Source organism: Ursus americanus, chromosome 17, assembly GCF_024610735.1.
Source record: "Ursus americanus isolate L20-20 chromosome 17, mUrsAme1.1.p, whole genome shotgun sequence".
In the NCBI taxonomy this organism is placed as follows: domain Eukaryota; kingdom Metazoa; phylum Chordata; class Mammalia; order Carnivora; family Ursidae; genus Ursus; species Ursus americanus.
In genome coordinates, this window is record NC_142143.1 from 56,492,742 (window position 1) to 56,517,763 (window position 25,022).

The window sequence follows — 25,022 nt, forward strand, 5'->3', positions numbered from 1 at the left end:
CTGGTTTTGGATTATCTCACTACATATCCCAGTACCCACGTCCCCCCTGCAACATGCTCAGGCTCCAGCCTCAAAAAGTCCCAAGAGTCATTATCTTTTTTCAGAGTTGTAGGCTTAAACACTTTATTGATGTATTTAGAAAAGTGGAACTCTACAGGGGCAGGATTTCACCCCTCACAACCCCTGGCAACCCCGAAAGTCCGTAGAAAGTTGTACACACACTTTTCTTACACATATCTGCACACATTCTCTGAAGACTCCAAGAAGAAAAGCAAAATAAGTGGTAACATACATTAGAAGAGGAGGTACGGTAGGAAGAGAAGAATGCTTGTTTACAGAATTTTCCCCCTTCTAGCCCCCTGCTCCAACAGCTCTCAGCTCCTGGCACAATAGGAGTTATGTAACATAGTGTCAAAGGAGAGCTGGTGCTTGCATGGAAATGTGCAATGTGTGTATCTATGTGTGGTTTAGGAAGGCATAGTACAGGGTTGTGATCCAAGAAGATGATGAAAGGAAAGGTTCTTCTATGGTAACAAGGGAAAAGATGGGTATGGAAAGGGGTTGAGAAAATGATTCTGGGAGTAGGTAATTCCATTTCACTTTCTCATGGGGTGACATGGACGTGGACACGGTGCCAGGCATTGCTGAGCACACCTCGCAGGTTCCAGATTGGGGCCACTGTGTCTGGTTGCACATTGTAACTGTCATCTACAGCCTTACAAACAATGTTCAATTCCTTTTTCCCGGCTGGCACAGGGGCTTGTAGCTGCCATAGCCTCCAGGCCCAGGCCTTCCGGGGACGCTGTTCCTCTCCATCCAGCTCGGCCACCTGCCAGGTTAGGCCCCCATCCAGAGACACATCCACCCTGACCACAGCCCTCCCACCACCACTCCATGCATAGCCTTTGATAGTCACCTCCCCTGATTGTACCGTCTCCCCATCCTTGGGCTCTGTGATGGCCGACTGGACAGGAAGTTCCTGAATAGATGGAGCTGAGTCAAAATCTACTATGTCCCAGTCCACAGATGGAGAGAAGCCTTTGTAATCCCGCCGTTGCCAGTGACTGTAACTTTCCTCTGGTTCCACACTCACTTTGCCCAGCCATTTGACATGGCGGGCACCCACCACACCAGGAACCACCACCCGCACAGGGAAGCCATGGTCACGAGGCAGAGGCTGCCCATTCATCTCATATGCCAGCAGGACCTCAGCTTCGGGGTCCATGGCCCGAGCCAGAGGGATGGATGCTCCGTAGGCAGTCCCTGTGGGGTCTGAGTCCAGTCCCTCAAAGCAGACATGGGCCTCAGTTCCACAGAGTTGGTGACCAGCCTTGGCTAACACATCACAGAGACGTGCCCCAGCCCAGTGTGCAGTGCTAATGGCCCCTGTATTCCACTCCAGACCTTTTACTTCTTTGATCCGAGTCATCTCAGAGCGTCGATTGCCGGCACACTGAAGAGTGACTGTGATCTCGTGCTTGGGGAACTGGTACAAGTCATCCAGGGATAGGCACAGTGACTGGCCCCCAGGTGGCCCTACTACATGCAGGCGATAGGTTTCTGGGTCCAGGTTAGGTACAGGCAGATGGTTCCGGGTGAAGAAGATAGGGTTAGGTGTGATATAGTTTTCTGTCAGCAGTTCAGGGGGGGGCTCTGCATTAAAGGGGCGCTGGCTATTGACCTTCAGGGCTGGGTGACGTACAGGATCATCAGCATAAGGGTCAGAGGTCTTCACGGTGGAGGGCGCCGTGTCTTCAGGGCTCAGCTCCCCGACTTTGTACTGAGCCAGTATCTCACGCACATGGGGCTGGTCATGAACGGCATAGAGGGCCCAGAAGGGCTCTAGGGGACCCCCTGCTGCTAACATCAGCTTTGACGGCCCCCCTGGGTGTAGGTCCACAAATTCTGTAACATCAAACACCTCACAGCCCAGAGTCACCCAGATCCTAGTCTCAGGGCTGCTGTGAGATCTCACTTCCTCTCTTGTGTATATGTGTGGTGACTTCTCAGCAGCCTGCAGGCAGGGCAGGGGTAAGGCAAAAATAAACATAAATAGTAAGAAGGAATCACTCTAGCTCACCCTGACCCAATCCATAAAGTCATGGCCACTGTGAAACAGAGGTAGCAGACTCCACCTTTACTCTGCAGGAAGATAGTATCACCATGGGCTCTGTGTTAGTAGCCTGGGTTGGCTGGGTAGCTTACTAGGGGCCCTCTGTTCTGACAGTGAAGTCCCTTCCTTCCCTACTTACCCTGCACCGGTGGTCATGATAGGCCAACACTGCACCCAGGCCTAGCAGAGTCCCCATGACTCTCCATCCCCTAGTGCTGGAGTTATCACCAGAGAAGGCAAGGCTGGGGCACTGGGGCTGAAGTGAATCATTTGTAGAGCAGGCCCGAATGCAGAGCCTTGAAGGGACTGACTGGAGCCTGGAAGAGAGAGAGATCTTAGTAGCACAGTTCCGATCATATGAAAGAGATAGTGAAAGCCTGGGGTTTACCAGGTTGGCTAGTAGTTCCTTCAGCTGGGACTTTGTTTGTCCAGGGATGGGTGGGGCAAATGGGTGAGTTATGGCTTTCCCTTTCCTCCCTGGTAGCCACAATCTCAACTATCTTATCTGGTAGGTAAAACATCAAAAAGATACTGGAGGTGGGAGATATGGGCTAGGAGACGAGTTCTAGGATTGGATGGTCTACCTGCAGGCCTGTCGGAGTCGTGGGATCACAGCCCTGTGCAGCAGCATTGTGGCAGACCTGTGGGAAAAAGATTCTAGGATCAAGATAGGGAGTTCTGGAAGGGGATGACATTAGGGCAACTTGAGGAAACTGGTAGAAGGAAGACACAGAGACAGTAAACAGGGAGCTCCCTGGGCAAATGAGACTTCTTCTGTGGTAATGGGGCCAAAGGATGGGAATGTGTGTGTGTGTGTGTGGGGGTGTCCAAATGGGTCTTTAGAGAAAACCTAAAGGACTTCAGAGAGACTGTGCTGACAGGATGGAAGGGAATGGGGCCGGAGGGAGAAGGTTGGCCTTCTAGAATCACTTATCTCCCATCCTCCATTCTTTGTCCACTACAGGGAACAGTGTTCAGGGCCAAGGGTCTAAAGGACAGAAGCCAAAATATCTACAGCCCAGTTTGCTGGTTTCTTATTTCCAAAGTCAGTACAGGACGACTGAGGGGCAAACTAACTTAGATAGGGACAAAAAGGTGAAAAAAGGTAGTGGTAGCCTAATGGGTTGAATGAGCTCAGATTCTGGAGTCGAACTGTTTTGGGTTTGTGAAACCGGCCTTGCCGTTAACCAGTCCCATTGCCTGGGCAAGATACCAAGACTCTCAGAACTGCGTCCTCATCTATGAAATGAGATCTACCTAGCAGAGTAGCTGTGAGGAGCAAACAAGTAATAACGTTGTCTTTGAAAGCCTTTCAGTCCCCTCCTTTCCTTTTTCAACCCAGGGTCGGACAAAAGAAAATAGAACCCAGCTGGGAACTGGACCCCAACCCAGGGTCCCCGCCCCTACCTTGTCTATGCCATTCTTGTGAACTCAGCAAACTGGAAAGTTAATGGCCACAGTGTCAGGGGATGGGCTAGAGAAGTAATTTTTCCACTCTGCCCTGCAAGCAGTTCCTTCCTCAGAGCACTGAGCAGATCACTGACCCCATCACTGACCCCAGGAATGCCAAAATAGAGAAGAGTGACAAAAGCCCCAATTGCTGGTGAAATGCTGAAGAAGGGGGCACGCAGGGAAACTGCGAGGGCAATACGAGAGGAGCAGAATCTGCATTTTACCTCTGGGCCATGGGATCCTCCCTCTCCCTCCCACCTGCCCTCAAAGCCAGCAGCCCACTTGTAATAGCCAGGCTGGAGTGCTGCAAGTAGGGCTGACTTATAGGTGAATTGGTCAGCCCAGTGTCCCAGGTTTGGGAGAAGCAACCTTCTGCTCCCAAACAGATGCCGCACCCCTCGGCATAAGGGTCAGAGGTCAGGTGGCCCCTCACTCCCCAGGGGCACTTTAGGTAGGAGGATACATCCCGCTCCAGAGCACAAGCACCCAGTCCCATGCCACTGCACAGCTGCTGGCACAAGTGTCTCGTAGCAACATACCGCGCCCCCAGGAGCAGCTGGGCAGCGGGAGTGGAGGCGGTACTGGCAGTTTTTGTTCGAACCCACGGGGTTCGGAGCACTCCCGGGTCCCAAGGCTCCGGCCATCGCCCAGGTTACCAGCCCTTCCTCCACCTCTTCCCTCTCCCAGCCCCCAACCCCCTTACCAGGTCCGGCGTCTCCTTGGCGGCTGATTACCCGCCAGGCTCCAGAAGACTGCTGGCAAAGGGGCGGGGCCAGCACCGTGACGTCGGTCCGGAGTGAGGGACCACTTTCGTGTCTCGGCTCGTCCCCCAGCCATTGGCTGACCGCGGCCGCCTCCCAGCTGCTGTGCCCGCCTCCTGAGGCTGAGGCAGGCGGGGCGCCACGAGGGCTCGGAGCTAAGACTGGCAGTTTTTTGTTTCTATCCCCGCTCCACAAAGAATGGGACCCTCACTGTTGTCAGGAACCGAGCAATGGAAGGTGACGAGGACTCCAAAGGTTGGGCTGAAGGTGGGAAGTTTTGAGATGTCCCCGCCCTGCCCCTACAGCTGAGACACAAGGTGCGTTCACTGAAGAGGCCTCAAATCCAGCCGGCTTTCTCCTGGCGGTGAGCTCCGCCTCTACCCTGTTTTTGACAAACGTCTGTGTTGCAACTACAACAGCCCTGTTTGTCTTTTAGTGAAAACAAGGTCAAACGCTCAATTCTCTTATACCCAACAGGAGCAGAAATGAAGCCTAAATAGTGGTTCAAAGACTCTGAGATCCCTTGGACTTGTTTTCTTCCTAAATTATGGAACCAACAATAGCCATTTTTTTTCTTAGTTAAATCAATTAAAAAATCATTGGTCATAACGAGAGCAATAACATTTTAACACCTCAAAGTAGGAAGATTATAATCGCTCATAATCTGAGAGTAGAGAGCACTAAAACGTGTGCAATTAGCCTTTATCTCTTGGTGCCAGACTGAAAACTTACTGTTTTTGGCTGGCTGTGAACCTGGGGCAAACGTATCCACACTGCCCTCTAGAGTTCAGAAGGTTGAACCACAACCTTACTTTAAGTGAAGGTCTTCATCTTTAATTTTGGAAGATCACTTCCGCTCTTTCTGTTCTCCTAAAGTGAACTACAGCTTTTACCAGAAATCAAGGAACCTTGAAGGGAGTACTAAGAGATAGAAGGAAAGGGGAATTGGCAGGGAAAAGGTGATTTTGGCCCAGAGGTTTCTGGAAATAGAAAGAATTCCAACTCAGCTGTGTTCAATTAAATCTTTGGAGAGGTGTGATATCCAACCTATCCTACCAGCCTTGAAAAACAGGCTCAGCCCAAGGATACAGAGAAATCAGTTAGGGACATTCTGTAGCCACAGGATAAGACTTCTCCCTAATAACAGTGTCACCTTGTGTGCCCCACACATACTTCACATAATTGACCTTTAAACCTCAACTTTTCTTCATTTTACAGAAGAAAAAACTGAGGCAGAGAGCAGCTAAGTAACTTGATCAAGGCCAGTTGGTAAACTGGCAGATGGGACTGCAATGCCAGCTCTGTTTGACACCAGTCCTCTTTCCTGTCCTTCTGCAGCCATACCAATCTTTCTCCGTATCATTCTCCCCCATCCACCTCCACTTAGACTGTGATGGACTGAAGGGTTTCAAGTACAGTAGCAAACAAGAGCAGATCTAGGAGAAATTTTCCTGTTGAGGGAGAAGCCACATGATCACTTAAAAACACAAATTTAATGATTTCTTTAACCTTCTTTAGGTCATGGACCCCTCTGAGATACTAACAATGCAATGCACCCTTTCCCTGGAGAAATGCACATAAACTTTTGCATAATACTTCAAAGAATTCACAAATACCACCTCTCCCTCCAGTCTCATCAGTTGTCTGCCCAGAGATCCATAGAAACCCCCCTCCCCCACCAATATATATTCCATTAAGAGGCCTACAAAAATAAGCTAGGTCGGATTTGATGAGCTCTCTAGTGGCCTGGGAATAGGAGTTTAACAGCAATAAAGCGAGTATTTTCCAAATTGGGCTATGTCATTATTCAAGAAAAGATTAAAGGGAATAAGGAAATACCAAGATGTAGGAGAGGGTGTGTGTCTGATTCAATAAAACATTGGATGGCCTTTCTTCCAAATTTCTTGTACCAGACAAATAGCAAAAAAAAGAAAAAAAAAAAAAAAGAAAAAAAAGGATAAAAAAGAAAAAAAAGAAGGAAAAAAAGAAGCAACACTCCAATACACTTTTCTTTTCTTTTTTTTTTTTTTCCTTTTTTACTTACATTAAATACATCGGTAAATCAGCAGTCGCATTCTGTTACCACGATTGTTATGTTGGGAGAGGAAGAAAAGGGGGAAAAGGCAAATGCTTTCTTAGAAGAAAAAAAAAAGGACACCCCTCCCTAAAAAAAAAACAAAAAACAAAAACTGACCAGAAGAAAAAAAAAAAAATGAAGAGCTGGGAAATAAAAACTAAGATCCTCAAGCCCAAGAGAGCTCAAAGGAAAGCAGAGGAGCTGGTAGGAAATAGAAGGCAGGCAGCAGACGGGCCCAGAAGCTAAGGCCAATCCTGTTCCTAAGGGGGCTGGGGAGGGGAGAAGCCTGGAGAAATGGTTTCCCAGCCCCAAGGCAATGAAACACTTCACTCCTGTTCCACGGGGAAAGATGCACAGAGGCGGGGGGAGGGGGGGAAGCAAAAACTTCATTTCTAAGGAATTTAAGAGAGATATCCTAGTTCTTCCACTTGTAAGGATGCACTGGGTGCTTTGGGAGGCTGGTGGGTGCTGGGAAAGGAAGGGGAAAATGTATGTGTATTTCAGGGCCACGGGAACTAAGGCTGCCCCTGGAAAAGGAAGGGAAATGAGTCCTAAGTGGAAGAACCTAAGCTGGGTCCTTCAGAGTCTCAGCTCCAAGGATTTTTCAGCTGCTCTGGGACAGAAGGCAGTCTGCAAACCAAAGGGTAGAAAGGTCCCAATCCTAGGTCACTGTGACCTTTCCTATCTTACTTCCCCCAATTTCCCCAAAACTCTAGGCTGGAACAAGAAGGAGTTTAGAGTTCTCTCTTGCCTTGATGGCTTCCCAAGACATCCTAAAATACCTGATGAGGGATATGAAGAGTGGCTAGAGATTTAGAAAGGACCAACATCCTCTGGTGATGTGAGACAGTTGTGATGGACCTTCAGTGCCAGTTGTTCCCTATCCACAGGAACAGGTGTTACGATAGGAGGGGGCCACAGCAGGCCTCTGTGGTATTAGCCCCTAGTGGTACGTGGATTAAAGCACTCGCTGGGGGTGGGTATGAGGATAAGAATGGAGGGACTAAACTGAAGACACTAACAAAGGAGAAAAGATACAGGGCCTGATGGGAGGTGGAGGACAGAACAGACTGTACAGTGGGAATAAAGATCATACCTATTTACAGGGAAAGTAGAAAAGACATGGTAATGGGTGGATCTCTGAACATGAACCTTAGGAAAAGACAGAAAACTCTTCCCTCTTGCCGACCGACCCCTCTTCACTCCCATACCATGGCCCAGGCTATCCTGAGACCACTCTCCAGTTGCTCAGTTAATTCCCCAGGAAAGGCAAACCTATACTCGAGAGCTAGGTTGGCGAGAATATAGGTTAAGAATCTGAGTTGGAGGAAGCTAGCAGTGGAGACTGGGCTTGAGTAGCTGCCACTGGTCCTGTTCTCTTCAGCCCCTCCTAAAACCTCATATATATACTACCTTGGGTTCCATTTAATTAAAAAGGTGAGAGGGCAGGTAAATCAATCAAAACCCCCATAAAACAAGTATCCCAACTGAACTACCACCAATTAAAGTGCAAACTGCAGGGGAATATAGTGGCTGGGGCTGGGGCCATCTAAAGGCCAGAGGAAAAAAAATGTATATGTATAAATCAGAGGATGGGTATCAGAAACTGGTCCCTCCTCTAATTAGATCACAGCAGAGCCAAAGATGCAGGCAACCAGTGAAGATTCTTTGGAGGACTCTGGGGTCCAGAGTCTCCCCCACTATGGGGGAGGAGCTACCTAAGAGGCTGGGTGAGGGGGCAATTAGGCCTTGGAACAGTTCCGGAGCCACAGGTGACGCTGCATCTCCACCTCTGCCCAGTTAGCTAACAACACAACTCCTACCCGGTACCCGAGAGCTTGCCTTCCCTTTCTCACCTCTACCTAGAAACGCCCTCCACAAGGCCAACTCATGGAGACTGCAGTGTTTTCAAATATGAGAAACTCCAACCAAAAAAAAAAAAAAAAAAAAAGGAAGAAAGAGAGAAAGAAAGAAAGAAAGAAAGAAAGAAAGAAAGAAAGAAAGAAAGAAAGGAAGGAAGAAAGGAAGAAAGAAGGAAAGAAAAAGAAAGAAAAAAGGAACTGTTTCCTTACTCCCTCCTGCTCTGTCTGAGCCTTACTCTCCCCCAGGGCCCTTAATGTGACTGAACTGGAAACCTCCCTCCTCAGTTCCTGGGTTCACCACCTTCTCCATCCTGGGGAGAGGAGGATAAGGGGATCAAGAACAGGGATTGACCAAAAAGCAGAAGGGGAAGGGGAAGGGGCAGGAGACAAAAAAATTTTCTGAAAAAATGAGGAGGAGGAGGAGGAGGAAAGATAAGTAGGTCACTGTCTTGCACCTATAATACAAAGTGAAGAAAGTTTGTTTTGGAAGGTAAGTCCTGGGGGATCTGACCCCCGAGCCCCAGAGTAGGGGTAGGAGGCCAGTGGCAACAGCTGCCTGGTGTTGGTTGCTGAAGCGTTAAAAAGTGCCATGACGGAGCTGTCAGGAGGCAGCCCTTGGGAGCCAGGGCTCAGTGTGCTGTTACCGTAGGGGCTGTGTGCTGAGGGGTGGGGATGGAGGTTATTTCTTAGCTCTCGTGCTAGCTCCATACTTGTTTGCTGCTAGCCACCCCCTCAGTTGCTACAACACTGGCTCTTGTTCTGCTGGGACTGCTCATGGAGATCCACACCCCGGCTTCGGCATGCTGCACCCCCCAGATTCTGGGGTTCACTCTTTGGCAACTTCTTAGCTAGAGATAAAAAGAGAAGGGAAAAAAGTATGGTAGATTTTACTCATCCCTCCAAAGGACTATGGGTCGGGGAGAGATGGGGAAGGGGGAAATGTGAGAGATAAAAAGAATGTTTTGAAGAGGGGAAGGTTCGCTTATAAACTACATTGAAGATGAGGGGGCTAAACCTGCAGCCAAAGAATTGAGGTCATAATGGAAAATTTAGATATTTCCATACCTTAAGTTTTCACAAGAGGAGACACTCCCCTCTGCCTTTATGACTTTGGTTAGTGATCTTGTCTAGAGGCAAGGGGAAAAGACAGGAAGACCCCACGCTGCTCTGACCTTACCTATTGCCAGGAAGAGATCGTTCACGTTCATAGCTGTCTTGGCTGAAGTCTCCATAAACAATAAGCTGTTGTCATCTGCATACGCCTGGGCCTCCTGCAAGGGGGTGGGTGTACCAGTACTCAGAATGTAGGGTAGGAACAAGTATTGCCTTTCCACTCCCATGTAGCACCAGAGCTAGGCAATATCCTTGGTTTCCTCCCTTTAATTGCCCCTCTGAGCCAGCTGGCCCTGGTGACAACTCACCTCAAGGATAACTCATGGATAGCTTAATCCAACAAGCAGGTGTCAGGAATCTTATTTATGAGGGAGAAGGTAAGTTGGTTGGGGGCTTTTAGGTTGTGACACTTGAATAGTCCCTTACCTCAAATTCAACTACTCCCTCTTTCCTGTTTTCACATTGGTACCCCCTTAACGGGTACTTCTCTACCCCTCTGCTGGGGAATTTTCTTGTGTCTCCTCTGAAATCTCCTAGCTGTCATTAGGGTCACAGTGTTGTTGTATTTAACTTGGTGTGGAACTGGGGAATGAGATGATAAATGTCCTAAGATGAGGTTTTCAGAGAGGGCAGGTTTGTGAAAAAAAGGTCCCAAGCGCAGAGGGTGTGTGTTAGAGAGGGATTCGCTGGGCCATCTTACTTCATACTCCACCATGCGCTTATTGGCAAGGTCAGCTTTGTTCCCCGCCAAGGCAATAACGATGCTAGGACTGGCCTGTCGCTGTAGTTCCTTTACCCATGTCTTCGCTCGGGCGAAGGTTTCCTAGGAAAACATGAGGAAGAGAAGGGTTGACCGGAATGACTGCCAATCCAGGCCCATCATTTTCAAAACCCAGTTTCAAAACTCACCTCTCCTAGGCAGCTTTCCCTCACTGAAACCACTTGTGTCTGATAATTCATTACTTCAGTCTTACCAGCACTTGGAAGTATAATTTATATTCTTATTTTGCTATTTCAAGAACCAGTTTTCTCTTCCCCACCTAATTCCTACAAATAAAAGCAAGAGAATTTTCTTAGCCCACTTACCTGATTAGTAATGTCATAAACCACAATGGCAGCTTGGGCACCTCTGTAGTACATGGGGGCCAAGCTATGGTATCGTTCCTGCCCAGCTGTGTCCCAGATCTCAAACTTGACTGTTGTGTCATCTAGACAAACAGACTGGGTGAGGAAGGCAGCTATGGATGAAAGAATGGAGGGGAAGAAGATGTAAGTGGGAGGATCAATGGGAAAATCCTAGCCCCCTTCACAGTATCTCCATTCTTCGTCTAAGACCATTCACCACCCAGGTCATTGAACTAAATTCCCCTCCTTATGTATAGGTCCTAGAACCAGGATTAAGACTGCCCTCGGCTAAGTCCTTCCTGCCAGAAGTATCTCTACCTAAGGAATGGGGCACATAAACTACGAAGGTTAGAGAGAAGAACTGACACTTATACCAGTCATCTCTCTTCTAACCAAAATAGAAGAATAAGAGATGATGACAGAAAATAGGCTTCAGGTAAAGGTCACATCAATAATTAATTAGGAGAGTTTAAAGCCTGATGGCAGATCCCACCATTATCAGTATTATTTGGTTGTTACTTTTTTAAAACAATCTTCTGCTGGTCGAAGAACACATTTCCAAGGTGACTAGTAAAAGTGGGGAAGGAGTAACATGGGAGTTCTCATAAAAGATCTTTTACTGAACTAGGGCCCTATTTTGGGAGTAGCAGAAGGTAGAAGGTAGCAAAGGTGGGAAAGGTAGAAGGTAGCAAAGGTGGGAAAGGCAGATGCCTTTTATCTTTTGTATTTAGTTTCAGCCTCTCTTTTACTAGGTATGTGCATCAGAATCATCTAAGGAGCTTTCCCCATGTCTATACCTCCACCAACCTTACCCTATGTCCAATACTAATCAGTAGATCTAGGACAGGGCCCAAGCATGACAGGATAAAAATGTTCCTCAAGTGATTCTGATATACATTTTTGATTATGAATCACTGCTCCAAACCAACCCTGCTCAAGATGACACTCAACTGAACTTCAAATGGATTAAGAAAAAAGTGGGCTGAAGACAAACTGAGATTTAAAAAATCAGTGATTTTCTTGGTGGGCAATGGTCAACCTTTCTAATTTTCTTCTAGGAAGAAAGGGGACAAACATATACCTACTTTTTGGCATTTGGCAGTTTTTTTCTGTTTTCTAAAGGATTTCCATTCCAAGGAGCTAAAGAGGCCAGCTCCACGGTCAGGTCCCTAGATCTCCCTTCAAAAGCCTAACTAAACATTGACCCTCTTCTTTCCCTGAGGTACTCACCTCCAATGGTGCTCTCTTGGTACTCATGGAACTGCCCTTTGACAAAACGTAATACCAGGCTAGACTTCCCCACTGCAGATTCACCCAGCAGGACCAATTTGAACTGGCATATTTTGCTGGCCTGGGGCTGCCCATTGGGCCTGGCTGTGCTTCTGCTAGTCATGACTAGATTATCAGAACGGGAAAGGGTAGAGGGAGGGGGATGCCACAAAGCGGCAAAGGGGGGAGGGGGGAAGGGGAGGGGACTTCAGGCTTCAACAGTCCTGCAAGAAAAAAAAGTGGGTAAAATTAAACACAGGGACATTGCAGCTGCAATCAGTTTTAGAGAAAAGATAAATCTCTTCATTTCTTTGCTCCTATGAGGACTTAACAATTAACATCATCCTCCATTAAAAGGTTATCCCACTGAGAGGGTCCCAGGCAGCTGACACTCAGTGCTAAGAATGGGGAACAATAAAATAAGAATTGTATCTGGGGGCACCTGGGTGGCTCATCTGGTTAAGCATCTGCCTTCAGCTCAGGTCATAATCCCAGAATGCCGGGATCGAGCCCTATGGCAGGCTCCCTGCTCAGCGGGAAGCCTATTTCTCTCTCAAATAAATAAATAAAATCTTAAAAAAAAAAAAAAAAAGAATTTCATCTGAAGTGGAGTTTGCCCTACTACATAATTCTCAACTGCCAAGAGAGCTGAAACGGAGAGACTGAAAACCGTGTGAAATAAGTTTAATTCCCCACCAGGTCTTCAATTTTTTTTTTCAGATTTATTTATTTATTTATTTGAGAGAGAAAGAATGTGAGTGGGAGAGGGGCTCCCCACTGAGCCTGGAGCAGGACATAGGGCTCAATCCCACGACCCATAAGATCATGACCTGAGCCAAAACTAAGAGCCAGGTGCTCATGCCAGGTCTTCAAAAAACAGCAAACCAATCAACTTTTGAGACTTTTTCCCCCCCTTTTAGAGGGGGAGAGGGGCAAAGGGAGAGAGAGAGAGAATCTTAAGCAGGCTCCAGGCCCAGCTCCATCTCCCAACCCTGAGATAATTACCTAAGCTGAAATCAAGAGTCAGTTGCTTAACTGACTGAGCCACCCAGGCACCTCCAAACCGATCAACTTTTAGTTGGCCTGAAGAACACCCAAATGCACCCACATGTGCCCTAGATCCCCAGTATCTTGGTATCCCCGACCCCCATCTTTTTTCTAGCTTTCAAAATGAAAGATATACTCTGGGGGTGTGGGAGGAGTCACCCCTCCCTAAGAGCAGAGGGGTAGCTTCTGGTTCCGTATCCTTCATACATAACCAGTAGTCTTCCTGACATTTCTGAAACCCTAACCAGGGTCCATTTGCCAGAAATCTGTCATTTCTCATTTCTGGTCAAAGATGAGTAGAAACATAGACCACAGACAACCAACAGACCACATTCAGCATCAACTCTTTCACTTTGCTCCTGCCACCTCTCCAAGTCTGAGAATCTATCAAATCGAAGAATCGGTAGGTCTGACGTACTCTCAACTTGCAACTGTCTTCCTGGTGCCTAACTAGATAACCCTCCACACTAAATGAACACAACAGCTGTAGCCCTCCATATTAGAGACAAAGAAAGAGGGTGTATTTTCTAAACACATGCAGGAGTCTCCAGAGGATGATGTAGGGGTAAGTTTTTTCTTTCTTTTAAAAAAAGATTTTATTTTAGAGAAAGCATGAGTGGGGAGGGGACAGGCAGAAGGAAAGGTGGAGAGAGAACCCTAAGCAGACTGCACTGAGTGCAGAGGTGGACATGGGCCTGGATCCCAGGACCCTGAAATCATGACCTGAGCCGAAATCAAGACTCAGATGCTTAACCAACTGAGCCACCCAGGTGCCTCATAGGGGTAAATTTTCAAGCAATAAACATTTGATGAAAATAAACTGAACTACCTTCTTTACCTTTCAAGAGGCTTGTAAAGCTGGTGGTGGAGGAAGAGACAGAGAGGTTGAGGACTTTGAGAGTCTAACCATCCAAACCTGAATATATTTCATCATTCTGACTCTGAGAGGAAAGGAACTGCGAGATTCAAAGGAGTTAGCATGATCAGAGCATGCAAAACCTCTGTCCAAAATGAAAGCATTGTTTGGATTGTACTTTGTTCAAATTAATCTTTTCTTTCTCCAAGGTTGATTCTAGTAACAATCTGCAATTCTAGTAAAGCTAGAAAAGACAGTAAAGACAGAAAAACAGAAAAATCATACAGGAGGCAGTGTAGAGGAACGAAGACTGTGAAGTCTGATAAACTGGGATTGTTTTACAGCTCTGCTTACTAGCTATGAAGTTTTGGGCAAGTTACTAAATCTATTTGTGCATTTATTTCATCTGTAAAATGGGTAATAGCCTTATGAGCACTTACTTCATAAAGCTATTGTGATAATTAAATGATAATAGAAATAATTTACATATAAGTATCTGATAAGTGCTCAATGAATATTAAGATACTAATCATTATTAATGACATCAAGAAAATTTCAGAGCCTTGCCTTCCACCTTTATAAAATGGAAAAAATACCTACCTCACAGAATAGCAATGAAGATTAAGGAAAAGATGTGTTTAGCATAGTGTTAAAAAGTAAGTATTGTTACTTAGTGGCCCTGATTCACAGAAAAGATCAACTTAATATATTAATGTATATCTCAATATTAATTTTAACCAATATATTCCTAAAAAGCAGGCTTGATAAGAAGTAGAGAAAAAACCAGAAAAACCAAAAGTGTAAAAAGGAAGCTAACAGGGGAATGAGAAATGAGAACTCAGAAAAGTCCCAAACTAGACTAGATTAAGACAGAGGAATGTAAGAAATTACTCTGATTCTACTGGATATTTTATATTCCTTAGGCCGGTGAGTCCTAAGATTCCAGATATACACAGGCTATTTTGTGATGAAATTTTCAGTGATTTATGATGAAATGATAAAAAATAGAGACGATATAGCAAGTTTTTCATAAAGCTAAATTTATTCAAGAAAAAAAAATTTTTAAAGTAGGCTCCACACTCAGCATGGAGCCCAACATGGGGCTTGAACCCACAACCCTGAGATCAACACCTGAGCTGAGACCAAGAGTTGGACGCTTAACTGACTGAGCCACCTAGGTGCCCCTAAATTTATCTAATTTAAAAGAATATTCTTTATAACAAAATTTCTAACTTCCTAATTTTTTAAGATTTTATTTACTTATTTGTCAGAGAGATACTGAGAGACAGAGAGCATGAGCAGGGGGAGCGGCAGGCAGAGGGAGCGGCAGGCAGAGGGAGAAACAGGCTCCCCACTGAGCAAGGAACCCGATGTGGGACTCGATCCCAGGACCCTGGGATCATGATATGAGCTGAAGGCAGACCTTAACAGACTGAGCCACCCAGGCATCCCTAACTTCTTACTTTCTTAGCATTAATTTCCTCTCAAAGGTAAACACGTATATTATATGGAAAAACCTCTGAGACCTATTTTTAAAAAGTAGAGGGGCAGCTGGTTGGCTTAGTTGGTTAAGTGCCTGACTCTTGATTTCGGCTGGGTTCGTGATTTTGGGTGGTGGGATCGAGCCCTCTGTTGTGCTCCCAACTCAGTGTGGAGCTTACTTGAGATTCTCTCCCTCTCCCTCTCCAATAAATCTTAAAAAAGAAAAAAAGTTGTAGAACAAAACACATTCTTAGATTCAATTTCTGTAAAACAAAATTCTGCATAGAAAACAGTATGGAACATCTGTTAACAGTGGTTACCTCAGAAAACAAAACAAAACAAAACAAAAAAAAAACAGTGGTTACCTCTGAGAAGAGTGGGATTGAGGAGGGTGGCAGGTGAAGGACTCAGTTTTTTTTCATACTACACAATTTTTTTTTTAAGATTTTATTTATTTATTTGACAGAGACAGCCAGCGAGAGAGGGAACACAAGCAGGGGGAGTGGGAGAGGAAGAAGCAGACTCCCAGCGGAAGAGCCTGATGTGGGGCTCGATCCCAGAACGCCGGGATCATGCCCTGAGCCAAAGGCAGACGCTTAACAACTGCGCCACCCAGGCGCCCATACACAATTTTTTTTTAAACAGGAAATATAAATTTTTATTCTTTTAGGAAATATATTTAAAAGCTTTCTAAATAATTTTTAATGCTTTAAAAAATAATGGTGTTGACAGGTAGTAGTAAGCTTTCTAAATACCCATATATGGGAAAGCAAAACCCCTCAAATTTAAATTAGCTGGTCCAGGGGCACCTGGGTAGCTCAGCTGGTTAAGTGTTTGTCTTCGGCTCAGGTTGTGGTCCCTGGGTCCTGAGATTGAGCCCTGTGTTAGGCTCCCTGCTCTGCAAGGGAGTCTGCTTCTCCCTCTGCCTCTGCCCCTCCCCCTGCTCATGTTCTCTCTCTCACAAATAAATAAATAAAAAATCTTTTGTTTTTTTAAGATTTTATTTATTTATCTGAGAGAGCGAGTGAGAGCAACCACAAGCAGGGTGAAGCTCATAGGGAGAAGTAGACTCCCTGCTGAGCGGGGCGCCTGATGTGGGACTCGATCCCCAGACTCCGGGATCATGACCTGAGTGGAAGGCAGATGCTTAACCAACTGAGCCACCCAGGCACCCAAAATAAATTAAAAATCTTAAAAAAAAAAAAAAAATTAGGGGCAGTTGGGTGGCCCAGTTGGTTAAGTGTTTGCCTTCCGGAGTCCAGGGATCGAGTCCCACATCCCACTCCCTGCTCCGCGGGGAGTCTGCTACTCCCTCTCCCTACTGCTCTTCCTCTCCCTTCGTCTCTCTCAAATAAATGAATAAAATCTTTATTTATTTTTATTTTTTTAAAGATTTGTTTTTGCAAGAGGGAGAGAGTACGTGAGCATGAGTGAGGAGGGACAGAGAAAGAAGCAGACTCTCCACCCAGTGGGGAGCCCAACACAGGCTGGATCCCAGGACCCTGAGATCATGACCTGAGCTGAAATCAAGGGTGGGAGGCTTAACCAACTGAGCCACCCAGGCACCTCTTAATTAGGTTCTTAACCACTAGTCACAGTTCTTTAGCTCTTTTCATTCTTAAACTGTGGGACCAGATCCCAGGACCCTGAGATCACGACCTGAACCGAAGGCAGACACTCAACGGACTGAAACCCAACCATCCTAAATAAAATCTTTAAAAAATAAATAAGTAAGTTGGTCCATAAAATCCTAAATTCTGGTAACCAGTACTGCAAGAATCAGTTAATTAGTTTTTTTTTTTTTTAGATTTATTTATTTGAGAGTCCACACCTGTGCAAGCAGGGGGAGGGGAGACTCTCAAGCAGACTCCCCACTGAGCATGGAGCCCAACACAAGCCAGATCCCACGACCCCAAGATCATGACCTGAGCTGAAATCAGGAGTCAGAGGCTTAACCAACTGAGCCACCCGGGCGTCCCTTAATTAGGTTCTTAACTACTAGTCACAGTTCTTTAGCTCTTTTCATTCTCAAACTGTGAGCTGTAAACCAACAGTGACCTCACTGACATCCCTTGGTGGATCATGATCAGCATATTTGGGAAAAAAGAAATAGAATAAAAAAATAACAACTGTATTACAAATATTAAGAATCGTTTTGTGAAATGTTTCAGTTTATGTACACACACTGAATTATGATATGAAATGTTTTGTTATGAGTCATGATTTAAAAAAAGGTTAAAAAACACTGCTTTGGAGAGGCCTGACAATGACACATGCGTTAATAAGGATGGGAGAAAGTCTAGTTTCTCGGCAGCCTATAGGCTATGGTTACTATTACAGCACTTCTAGAGGAAATTAAGCTGAGGGCTCAGTGTAGCTCTTCAGGGGTCAGAGGATTCTCCAACCCTGCTACTAAAGTTATGATGCAATTATGAAAATGGGAAGCCAAACTAGACAGGGGCAGTCCCATGTGGCGTTGGTAAGGGCTTTGGAATCAAGCAAGGTTGAGTTTTATTCTCTGCTTTGGCAGTTGTAACCCACTGTGATCTTAGGCTACTTACTCCCTTTGCCTTTCTAAGCCCTAGCTTCCTTATCTATAAGGACCTTTGGGGAGGGAGGGGAGTAGGAAAAGGTAGTAAAGAACAGAATTTGAATTCAATTCCAAAGTTCTGGGTACATTTAAGAAATTTCTTTCTCTTAGAGTTTCTCAGAACCTGTGAGGAATTATTGTTTAAAACATATTTATGTGGCACTTCATATACATTGTTTCATAACAAAAGATAGGTCATCATAACACTACACTTTAGAAAACAGATGACACCATAGGGGAAAAAAAAAAAACTAATGATAAGCTGATCAAGTTTCCTTTAGGTGAAATATACATGCTATACTGTTAAGACACAACAGGAAAAGTTACCAGATTCTTTGACCTATTTGCCACATTTTCTTTTTTCTCTTTTTTTAACGTAAGCTCCATATTCAAGGTGGGGCTTGAGCTCACAACCCCGAGATCAAGACTCACATGCTCTACCCACTGAACCAGCCAGGCACCCCAATTATTTGCTCACATTTTCATCTGTTTCAAAGCATGTGATCCAAGGGGCAGAACACTAAGCCTCAATGTTACCACTTTACAATAAGAAAACATGGGAGTTAGAATAGACTGAATTCTCATAGGCAGACGTATGACTCTAGGCCTGGGAAAACAGTAGGGAGTAGGGGAAAGGTGGAGAGAGGAAAAAGTCATAGACACATTCATGTTGCAAAACCCCTGTCACCCCTCACCCCCAGACAGTAAATTAAGCCAGAGCCCTAGACACACACAATCAGCAAACTTTCCTGCTACTAAGCAGCCTTGGATTGTCACAGATTGGGAACTACTGGATTAGAAAAAACTACCTCTTACCCCAATGTGTCATCTCAATAATATGTCTTACCTTCCCTGTTCACAGTAATTGATGGGCTGCCCATAGCTGTGCCTTGATCTTTAATCCCAACATGTATATACGGGTATCATGTTAGCTAGCGCGAGGCTCTCAAAAGATCAGGAGTATAAGTGAAAGATACAGAAGATTCAAATGATTTGGGGCACCTGGGTGGCTCAGTTGTTAAGCATCTGCCTTCGGCTTAGGTCATGATCCCAGGGTCCTGGGATTGAGCCCTACATCGGGTCCCCCCTCCCCACCTGCTGCTCCCCCCACTTGTGCTCGTTCTCTGTCAAATAAATAAATAAAATCTTAAAAAAAAAAAAGATTCAAATAATTTCTAGTGGTGATTTTTTTTTGCTAAGAGTTGACAACAGGCAAATGATCCATTCAAAGGCAAAAAATAAACCACAGCCACCCAGCCAAGTGGTGTGATGATTACCTTCAAACCTGAGGCAAAAAAAAAAAAAAAAAGGGGGTGGGGGGGACAAGGAATTTATTCTTCCTTTCAACCCTTTCAGTTTGGAAGAGAAAAAAAGATCAGATCTGACTTCCCTTAGAAGTGCAGCTCCACAAAATGGTTAACAAATACCATTAACTAGGGAAGACTGAGGGTTGACACAGCACCAGCCCACTGGGGAGGGGCAAGGTGGAGGATGAAAGGGCAAGTTCTTCAGTGTGGGCAGCACCCCAGCAGCTCAGGAAAGTATGAATAGGAAAGGTTTCTTAGCTTGTTGGTCCCAGCTAGAGCAAGACTATTCTGCAGGCCCCCTTCCACTTGGTTATCTTTGAGTCTCTATGCCAACCACATTATGAAGCCTTTAGAAGTCTATTACCTATTAACACAGACTAACTTCCAGATATATAGCCACTGGGGTCTAGCCCACACCCAAATGTCAGCCTTATAAGGTCAGTTTCCCAGATAAGAGGTGGTCTAGAGGTCTAGTCCAGTCTCGGTATTTTACAGTTAAGTAAACTGAGGCAAATATTGATCAACTTGCCATGTATTACCATATAGACAGCTATTACAAATAATATATTTTTTAAAGATTTTATTTATTTATGTGACAGAGAGACAGCCAGCGAGAGAGGGAACACAGCAGGGGAGTGAGAGAGGAAGAAGCAGGCTCCCAGCGGAGGAGCCCGATGTAGGACTCGATCCCGGAACGCTGGGATCACGCCCTGAGCCGAAGGCAGACGCTTTAACGACTGCGCTACCCAGGCGCCCCTATTACAAATAATATTAATCAACTTGCCAGGTGTTATCATACAGACAGCTAAATCTCCTTTTAGCAAGTACTCCTAGTCAAGTACTCTTGCTAATAACACACCATTATACCTCTTAAGGAAGCAGGAGATGCTAACTCTGAATTGAACTCTGGAGAGGACACCAGGACAGGAACAAGAGTTTGGATTGGTTACTTTCTGCCTCTATTCAGCTTAGATAAGTAGTTCCTTTGGGACTAAAAACAAGGTAGCTAGACCCAGGCCTTCCCTGAGAACTGGAATCTAGTTCCATATTCTTCTAATGGAAGAACTCGCTCGTTACTATGCCTCTCTAGGAGGTCTTGACCAACCCTGCCAGGATGGTTGAAATGGAAATAACTTAAAGGAAGATGATAGGGAAAGAGTGGTAACTTTTACAGGGGTTGTGGACCTTGGGACTAATCTAAGAGATTTACTGATTAAGGAAGATAGGGCAAAAGCCAGTAAATACCTTCAACTCTCAATTTTGTTAAGACCCAAAATTACTAAAAACTTAAACTGAGAGTTCTACTACTTGGCTCAGCTCTTTCTTTGTGTTGATCCAAGATTAACTAATGAGTCACGGTCTTAACTGAGAGAGTCCTTCCACTTCTCCCCACTCTCTCCCTTATATTTCCCCAAGAGGTAGAAAGTATGCTTATCTCTTATCAGCATGGTAGCACAAGCTCTTTATTATTGACCTAGAAAAGATAGGAATGCCCTTCCTCACTTTGCCTAGTGAACTCCTAATTTATCTTTCAAGGCCAAGCTCAAATGCCACCTTCTTTGTAAAACTGCATAATTACCCTCTCACCCCAGCAGAATTCATCACTGCTTCCTCTGGGGTCCTACAGTATTAAGATATTTCTATCACAGCACTTATTACATTATATGAGTTAACTGTGTCTGTTCTGAACTATGAACTTCTCAAGAAGTGTGACTATTTTTTTTTTTTTTATGTCATTTTGACTCTCCAGAGCACAGCATAATGCCTGGTCCCTAGTAGGTGTTCATTAAATGCTCCCTCAATTAATTAATGCTAAAGCAGTCCTGCTTCTCTCCTTCATCTATTCCTTCCCTTCTGTGTCATCTGGATAGCTTCTTACTCAGTTCCATTTGGGAATGTTTTTAATAGCCCTCAGAAAACCAATTCTCTCCCTGGCCTCTTTGTGATCTCCCTTGGATGGAGGGCCCCCTCGGGACCCAGCCCACAAAGTACTGTTGCAACTCACATGGGCTAACTGCTTTTCCTGTCATCCGTTACTATGCTGAGATGGCCTAATCATACCCGGTATGTAGTCCTCCCACCCTAAGACTGAAGCAACTGTGGCTTAAAACAAAGTTCCCTGAGTTTTCGGTTAATTTTAATTGTTAATTGTTCAAAAACTTTGGGTCATTATCTCTATTAATTCCTGAACTTGAGAAACACAAGTTAAAAAAACCCAAACCATCAGAGCTAGAGGACATTCTGAATAGGCACCCACTGCCCCTAGACCACAGCCACAATCTGGCCCAGAAATCTGCATACACTTTGCTCACCTGGTTGTCTCCTTACTCAGCTCAGTTACTGTTCAATGACTAAATCTTTCCTACAACACTCTTGGGAAGTGGGAGCGTACTGTGTGGGGTTTTAAGGTATCCTTCCTCCTAGAGGGCTGTTGCATTTCCTTATTTTAAGTTCATTGTCTAACACTTTGGTTACTTTCCAATCTGAGATGCTTTAGGATCAGGGAGCAGCCTATACACTTGCTTCTCCTACTCTATGCCTCCTCAGAAGTCAAATTCGTACCAATGCATACAAACAAGCAAACTATAGAAAAGCGATCCTTGCTCCTGGGCAAACTAAGAGTTACAAGGTATGACTTGTAGTCAAGTATGACTTGTAGAATAATGGGAAAGCCCTCTTCTCCAAATACAGCTTTTAACTCTAGATCTGTGTTAGATTGTTTCTGGAAGGTAGACTTTGATTGAGAGGAAGGCTGAGGGGCACCTGGGTGGCTCAATGGGTTAAGTGTCTGACTTGATCTCAGCTCAGGTCTTGATCTCAGGGTCGTGAGTTCAACCCTGCTGGGCGTGGAGCCTACTTTAAAAAGCAAAAAAAAAAAAAAAAAAAAAAAAAAAAAAAAAAAAAAAGAGTATAGAAGACAGGGACGGGTATACCAGCAGGATGTAGAAAATGGTAAAGCCTATAGAGACGATTAACACACACACTCAAAATTTTCTCTAGGACTGCCTTTGCAGAAGGAAAATAAAAACTCCTTGGGGTACATAATCAAAGTTTCTGCAGGCACTGTACAAAGGCTGGGCACACTAGAGTGTCCAGTAACGACAAATTCAATTAATAAGGTCATAGAATGAAATATTCCAACTGTACTGAGGTTTAGAGGAAAACCATTTCAAATCCAGGGAAACTAGAGGGTTTTCTCACATCACTACAGAAAGACAGATACAGAGGCCCTTTAGGAGAACCATCATCATCTTTTAGATTAATGAAAGGACAATCATATAATCTGAACATGCAGAGACCATGAACCAGAAGACAGAGGTCTCAAATTCCTAATTTTAGCAGAGATCCAATAATTCTCCCAAACAAATGATTCACCTAATGTTCCTTTCCTGCCCATTAAAGAGAAAAAAAGTATTGGCCATCTATCTGGGCATTTCCTAGGATGCCCAGTGCACAACTGGAGGCGGGGGGCACTCTGTGTGTGTTTTAAGGTGAGGGATAACCTAGAGTATACTCCTCTGCTTGTCTGATTTTGATAGAAGACAAAATGAGCTGTGAAAGGAGCACAATAAATAACAGAGTATCATTCCAGAAGAGAAAACCGGAAAGCATGACAGACCAGAGTTTGGTGAGAACATGAAAACAGAATTGCCTTTGGTGGCGCATCCCCCAAAGCAAAGTGAGATTAGTCTGGTCTGCTCTCTCTAGTCTCTGACCTTTCTGGATGAAACGAGAGAGGAATATGTGGGAAGGTTTACACTTTTTACACTTCTGTACAGCCTGAATATTTAAAAATATGTACATGTTACTTTTGTAATTAAGAAGAAATGTAGTTATAAAACACGTTTGTATAAAAAGAGGAAGTATAATAAGGGAAAATCCAATAAGCTCCAATCTATGGGGGACTAAAGAGGTCCGCAGACCATTAAAAATATATGGGGGAGAGGGGACTCCTATGCTTGAGTAATCCACCTTTTTCCCTACTCACCCCCTTCCTCAAATGCCTCACTGTTGAGGCATTTGACCCAACTTTCTAATAGCATAGAAACCTGGGCTCCTGAAGAAGTAGACAAAGAACAGGGGTGATGCCAACCTTCTGGAATGGAATTTCTCACTCTTCCTCAAATCCCTTCCTCAGTGATATCACCTCATTTCCAGGCTTGGTTCCACCTAACCATTACCTGCCTGGGAAATACCCAAGTCTAAGTCCCACAAAAGTTTCACCAACTATGGTCAGAAGATCTCATGGTGCCTGGGGATCTCTAAGACCCTTTCAAGTGTGGATAATAAAATCACTGATCCCCTGCTTCTAGGTCAGAGATACAGTATCCACCACAGACCAGATTATTAAGGGAGAAGAAACAAACATCAAATCCAACTTCTTAGCTCCTTCACAGGACTGCACCCTAACCCAGCTGAGGCTGGTAACAAGAAACAGAGACTGCACCCTAAACCAGTTAAGGCCAAAGGAGAGTATAGGGGCTGAGTTTGGAACAGCCAACAGCCACAGAAAAAAATATTTTTTTAAACTTATGTCTTCATTAGTTACGCCGGGAGTACCCAAAAACTTCAGGTTATCACATCTCAGTACTAAGAGGAACAAAAGAGTGATCCTCCGGCCCACCCTTGAGCATTCCCAGAAGCTCCCGTGACTGATGCCAGGCCCTGCTGCCACTTCTCCAACTAACTAGTCTTCTATATTAGTAAAGCTTTCCTCTTTTGCCTCCGTTCTCACTAAATGAACCCAAATCCCTCCCGGCTCAACTCAGGAGCACCGTAGTTATTTTCATAATAGTCACTTACCCTGAAGAGAATGCCCCTTACCCAACTAGGAAGCCGCCTCAGGCCCTTCCGATTGGACACTTCGAGAGCCCCAGCCCCGGTTACCCTCGCAGCGCGGGCGTCAGGTTTGACCCCTCCTCACCTCCCGGCAAATGGGCTTACCTCACCCGTGGCCCCGTCCCTTTCCCCCAGCTCCTCCCTCTTCAGCGCTGCTCAACGAGGCCTGCCCCTGCCCTCACACAGCCCGGGGCCTCCCGCGCCGGCTCCTGGCCCGCCAACACAACCCTGCCGCCTCCCGGCCTCGGGAACTCCGGGCTCCCAGCCCGCTCGACCCCCTCCTCAGCGCCCCCATTAGGCCTGTCGGGGCCCGGCCCCCTGCTCCCCTCTCCAGTGGGCCACTCTGACCCCTCACTGAGGCCCAGATCCGCCTCTGCTTTCAGGCCGGGCTGCTCTCCTCTCCCGGGCGCCTCCGCCCCTGCCCTTGTGGGTTCCATCAGCCCGGTACCTGGGGCTCCGTCTCCCCCGTCGGGCTTCCAAGCCTGTGTCGAACAGACAAACAGCTGCGGCTCAACCAAACCCTCCTGCCCCTCCTCCTCCTCCTCAGCCTGGGGCGGGGGCCCCAGCCAATAGCACGATTACCCGCCTACCATCAAGGGTGGGCGAAGTGTGCACTAATCCGCCAATCCTCTGGAGAAAGGCGGGCCTCTTCCGGCGCTGTCACCAACGAGTACGAGCGAGGGACTGGACAGGCGGGGCCCCAGACCAATGTCGAGAGGGAAACTCTGAAGATGGACGCAGTGAGGAGCCATTAAAGAGAGAGCTTTCTGAGACAGGGGGCGGTGCACTGCTGACAGGCGTACATGTCAACCAATAATAGCGCGACACCCTCATGACCCCGCCTTTTGACTCATAAACATCTAATCAGGTGAGTGATGGAGGCGGGTCAAAGTGAAGCTTTAACCAGTACTGGGAAGATTCGGAACTTGAATGGCAGGCAAGGCGGGGTTGAAAGAAGCCTTAGGAAGGCCGCTGCTGACCTTCGCCCCTCCCCCCGGGTTTGGCGGGGGCCGACCCTGGCGCCCCGCCCTCTATGACAAATTGGCGGCGTAAAGAGAAACGTCTCGCCTAAGGACCCGGAGCCTGGGAATTTAGGTGACACTTACGTCGATGCGGCCTCCTTTTCGTG

General features: G+C 45.8%; 2 protein-coding genes across 5 annotated transcripts; both read right to left on the minus strand.

Annotated features, from left to right (window-relative positions):
- Positions 1–90: 90 nt before the first annotated feature.
- SUOX (sulfite oxidase) lies at positions 91–6,385 on the minus strand. Of its 3 annotated transcripts, none has more exons than XM_045789912.2 (4): positions 4,269–6,385; positions 2,698–2,754; positions 2,253–2,430; positions 91–2,014 (listed from the first exon to the last, which is right to left on the minus strand). In XM_045789912.2, exons 1-4 carry the CDS (start codon positions 4,400–4,402, stop codon positions 605–607), a joined length of 1,779 nt encoding a protein of 592 aa, XP_045645868.1. In that variant the 5' UTR covers positions 4,403–6,385; the 3' UTR covers positions 91–604. The 3 variants fall into 3 exon arrangements, with proteins under 3 accessions (XP_045645868.1, XP_087725209.1, XP_045645869.1); XM_087869083.1 differs by lacking the exon at positions 4,269–6,385 and adding an exon at positions 4,105–4,245; XM_045789913.2 differs by lacking the exon at positions 4,269–6,385 and adding an exon at positions 3,521–4,079.
- A 141-nt stretch (positions 6,386–6,526) lies between these two features.
- RAB5B (RAB5B, member RAS oncogene family) lies at positions 6,527–24,490 on the minus strand. Of its 2 annotated transcripts, none has more exons than XM_045789914.2 (6): positions 24,342–24,490; positions 11,734–11,996; positions 10,465–10,616; positions 10,079–10,201; positions 9,443–9,536; positions 6,527–9,113 (listed from the first exon to the last, which is right to left on the minus strand). In XM_045789914.2, exons 2-6 carry the CDS (start codon positions 11,894–11,896, stop codon positions 8,998–9,000), a joined length of 648 nt encoding a protein of 215 aa, XP_045645870.1. In that variant the 5' UTR covers positions 11,897–11,996; positions 24,342–24,490; the 3' UTR covers positions 6,527–8,997. The 2 variants fall into 2 exon arrangements, with proteins under 2 accessions (XP_045645870.1, XP_087725210.1); XM_087869084.1 differs by having other exon boundaries at positions 24,242–24,426.
- Positions 24,491–25,022: the final 532 nt, after the last annotated feature.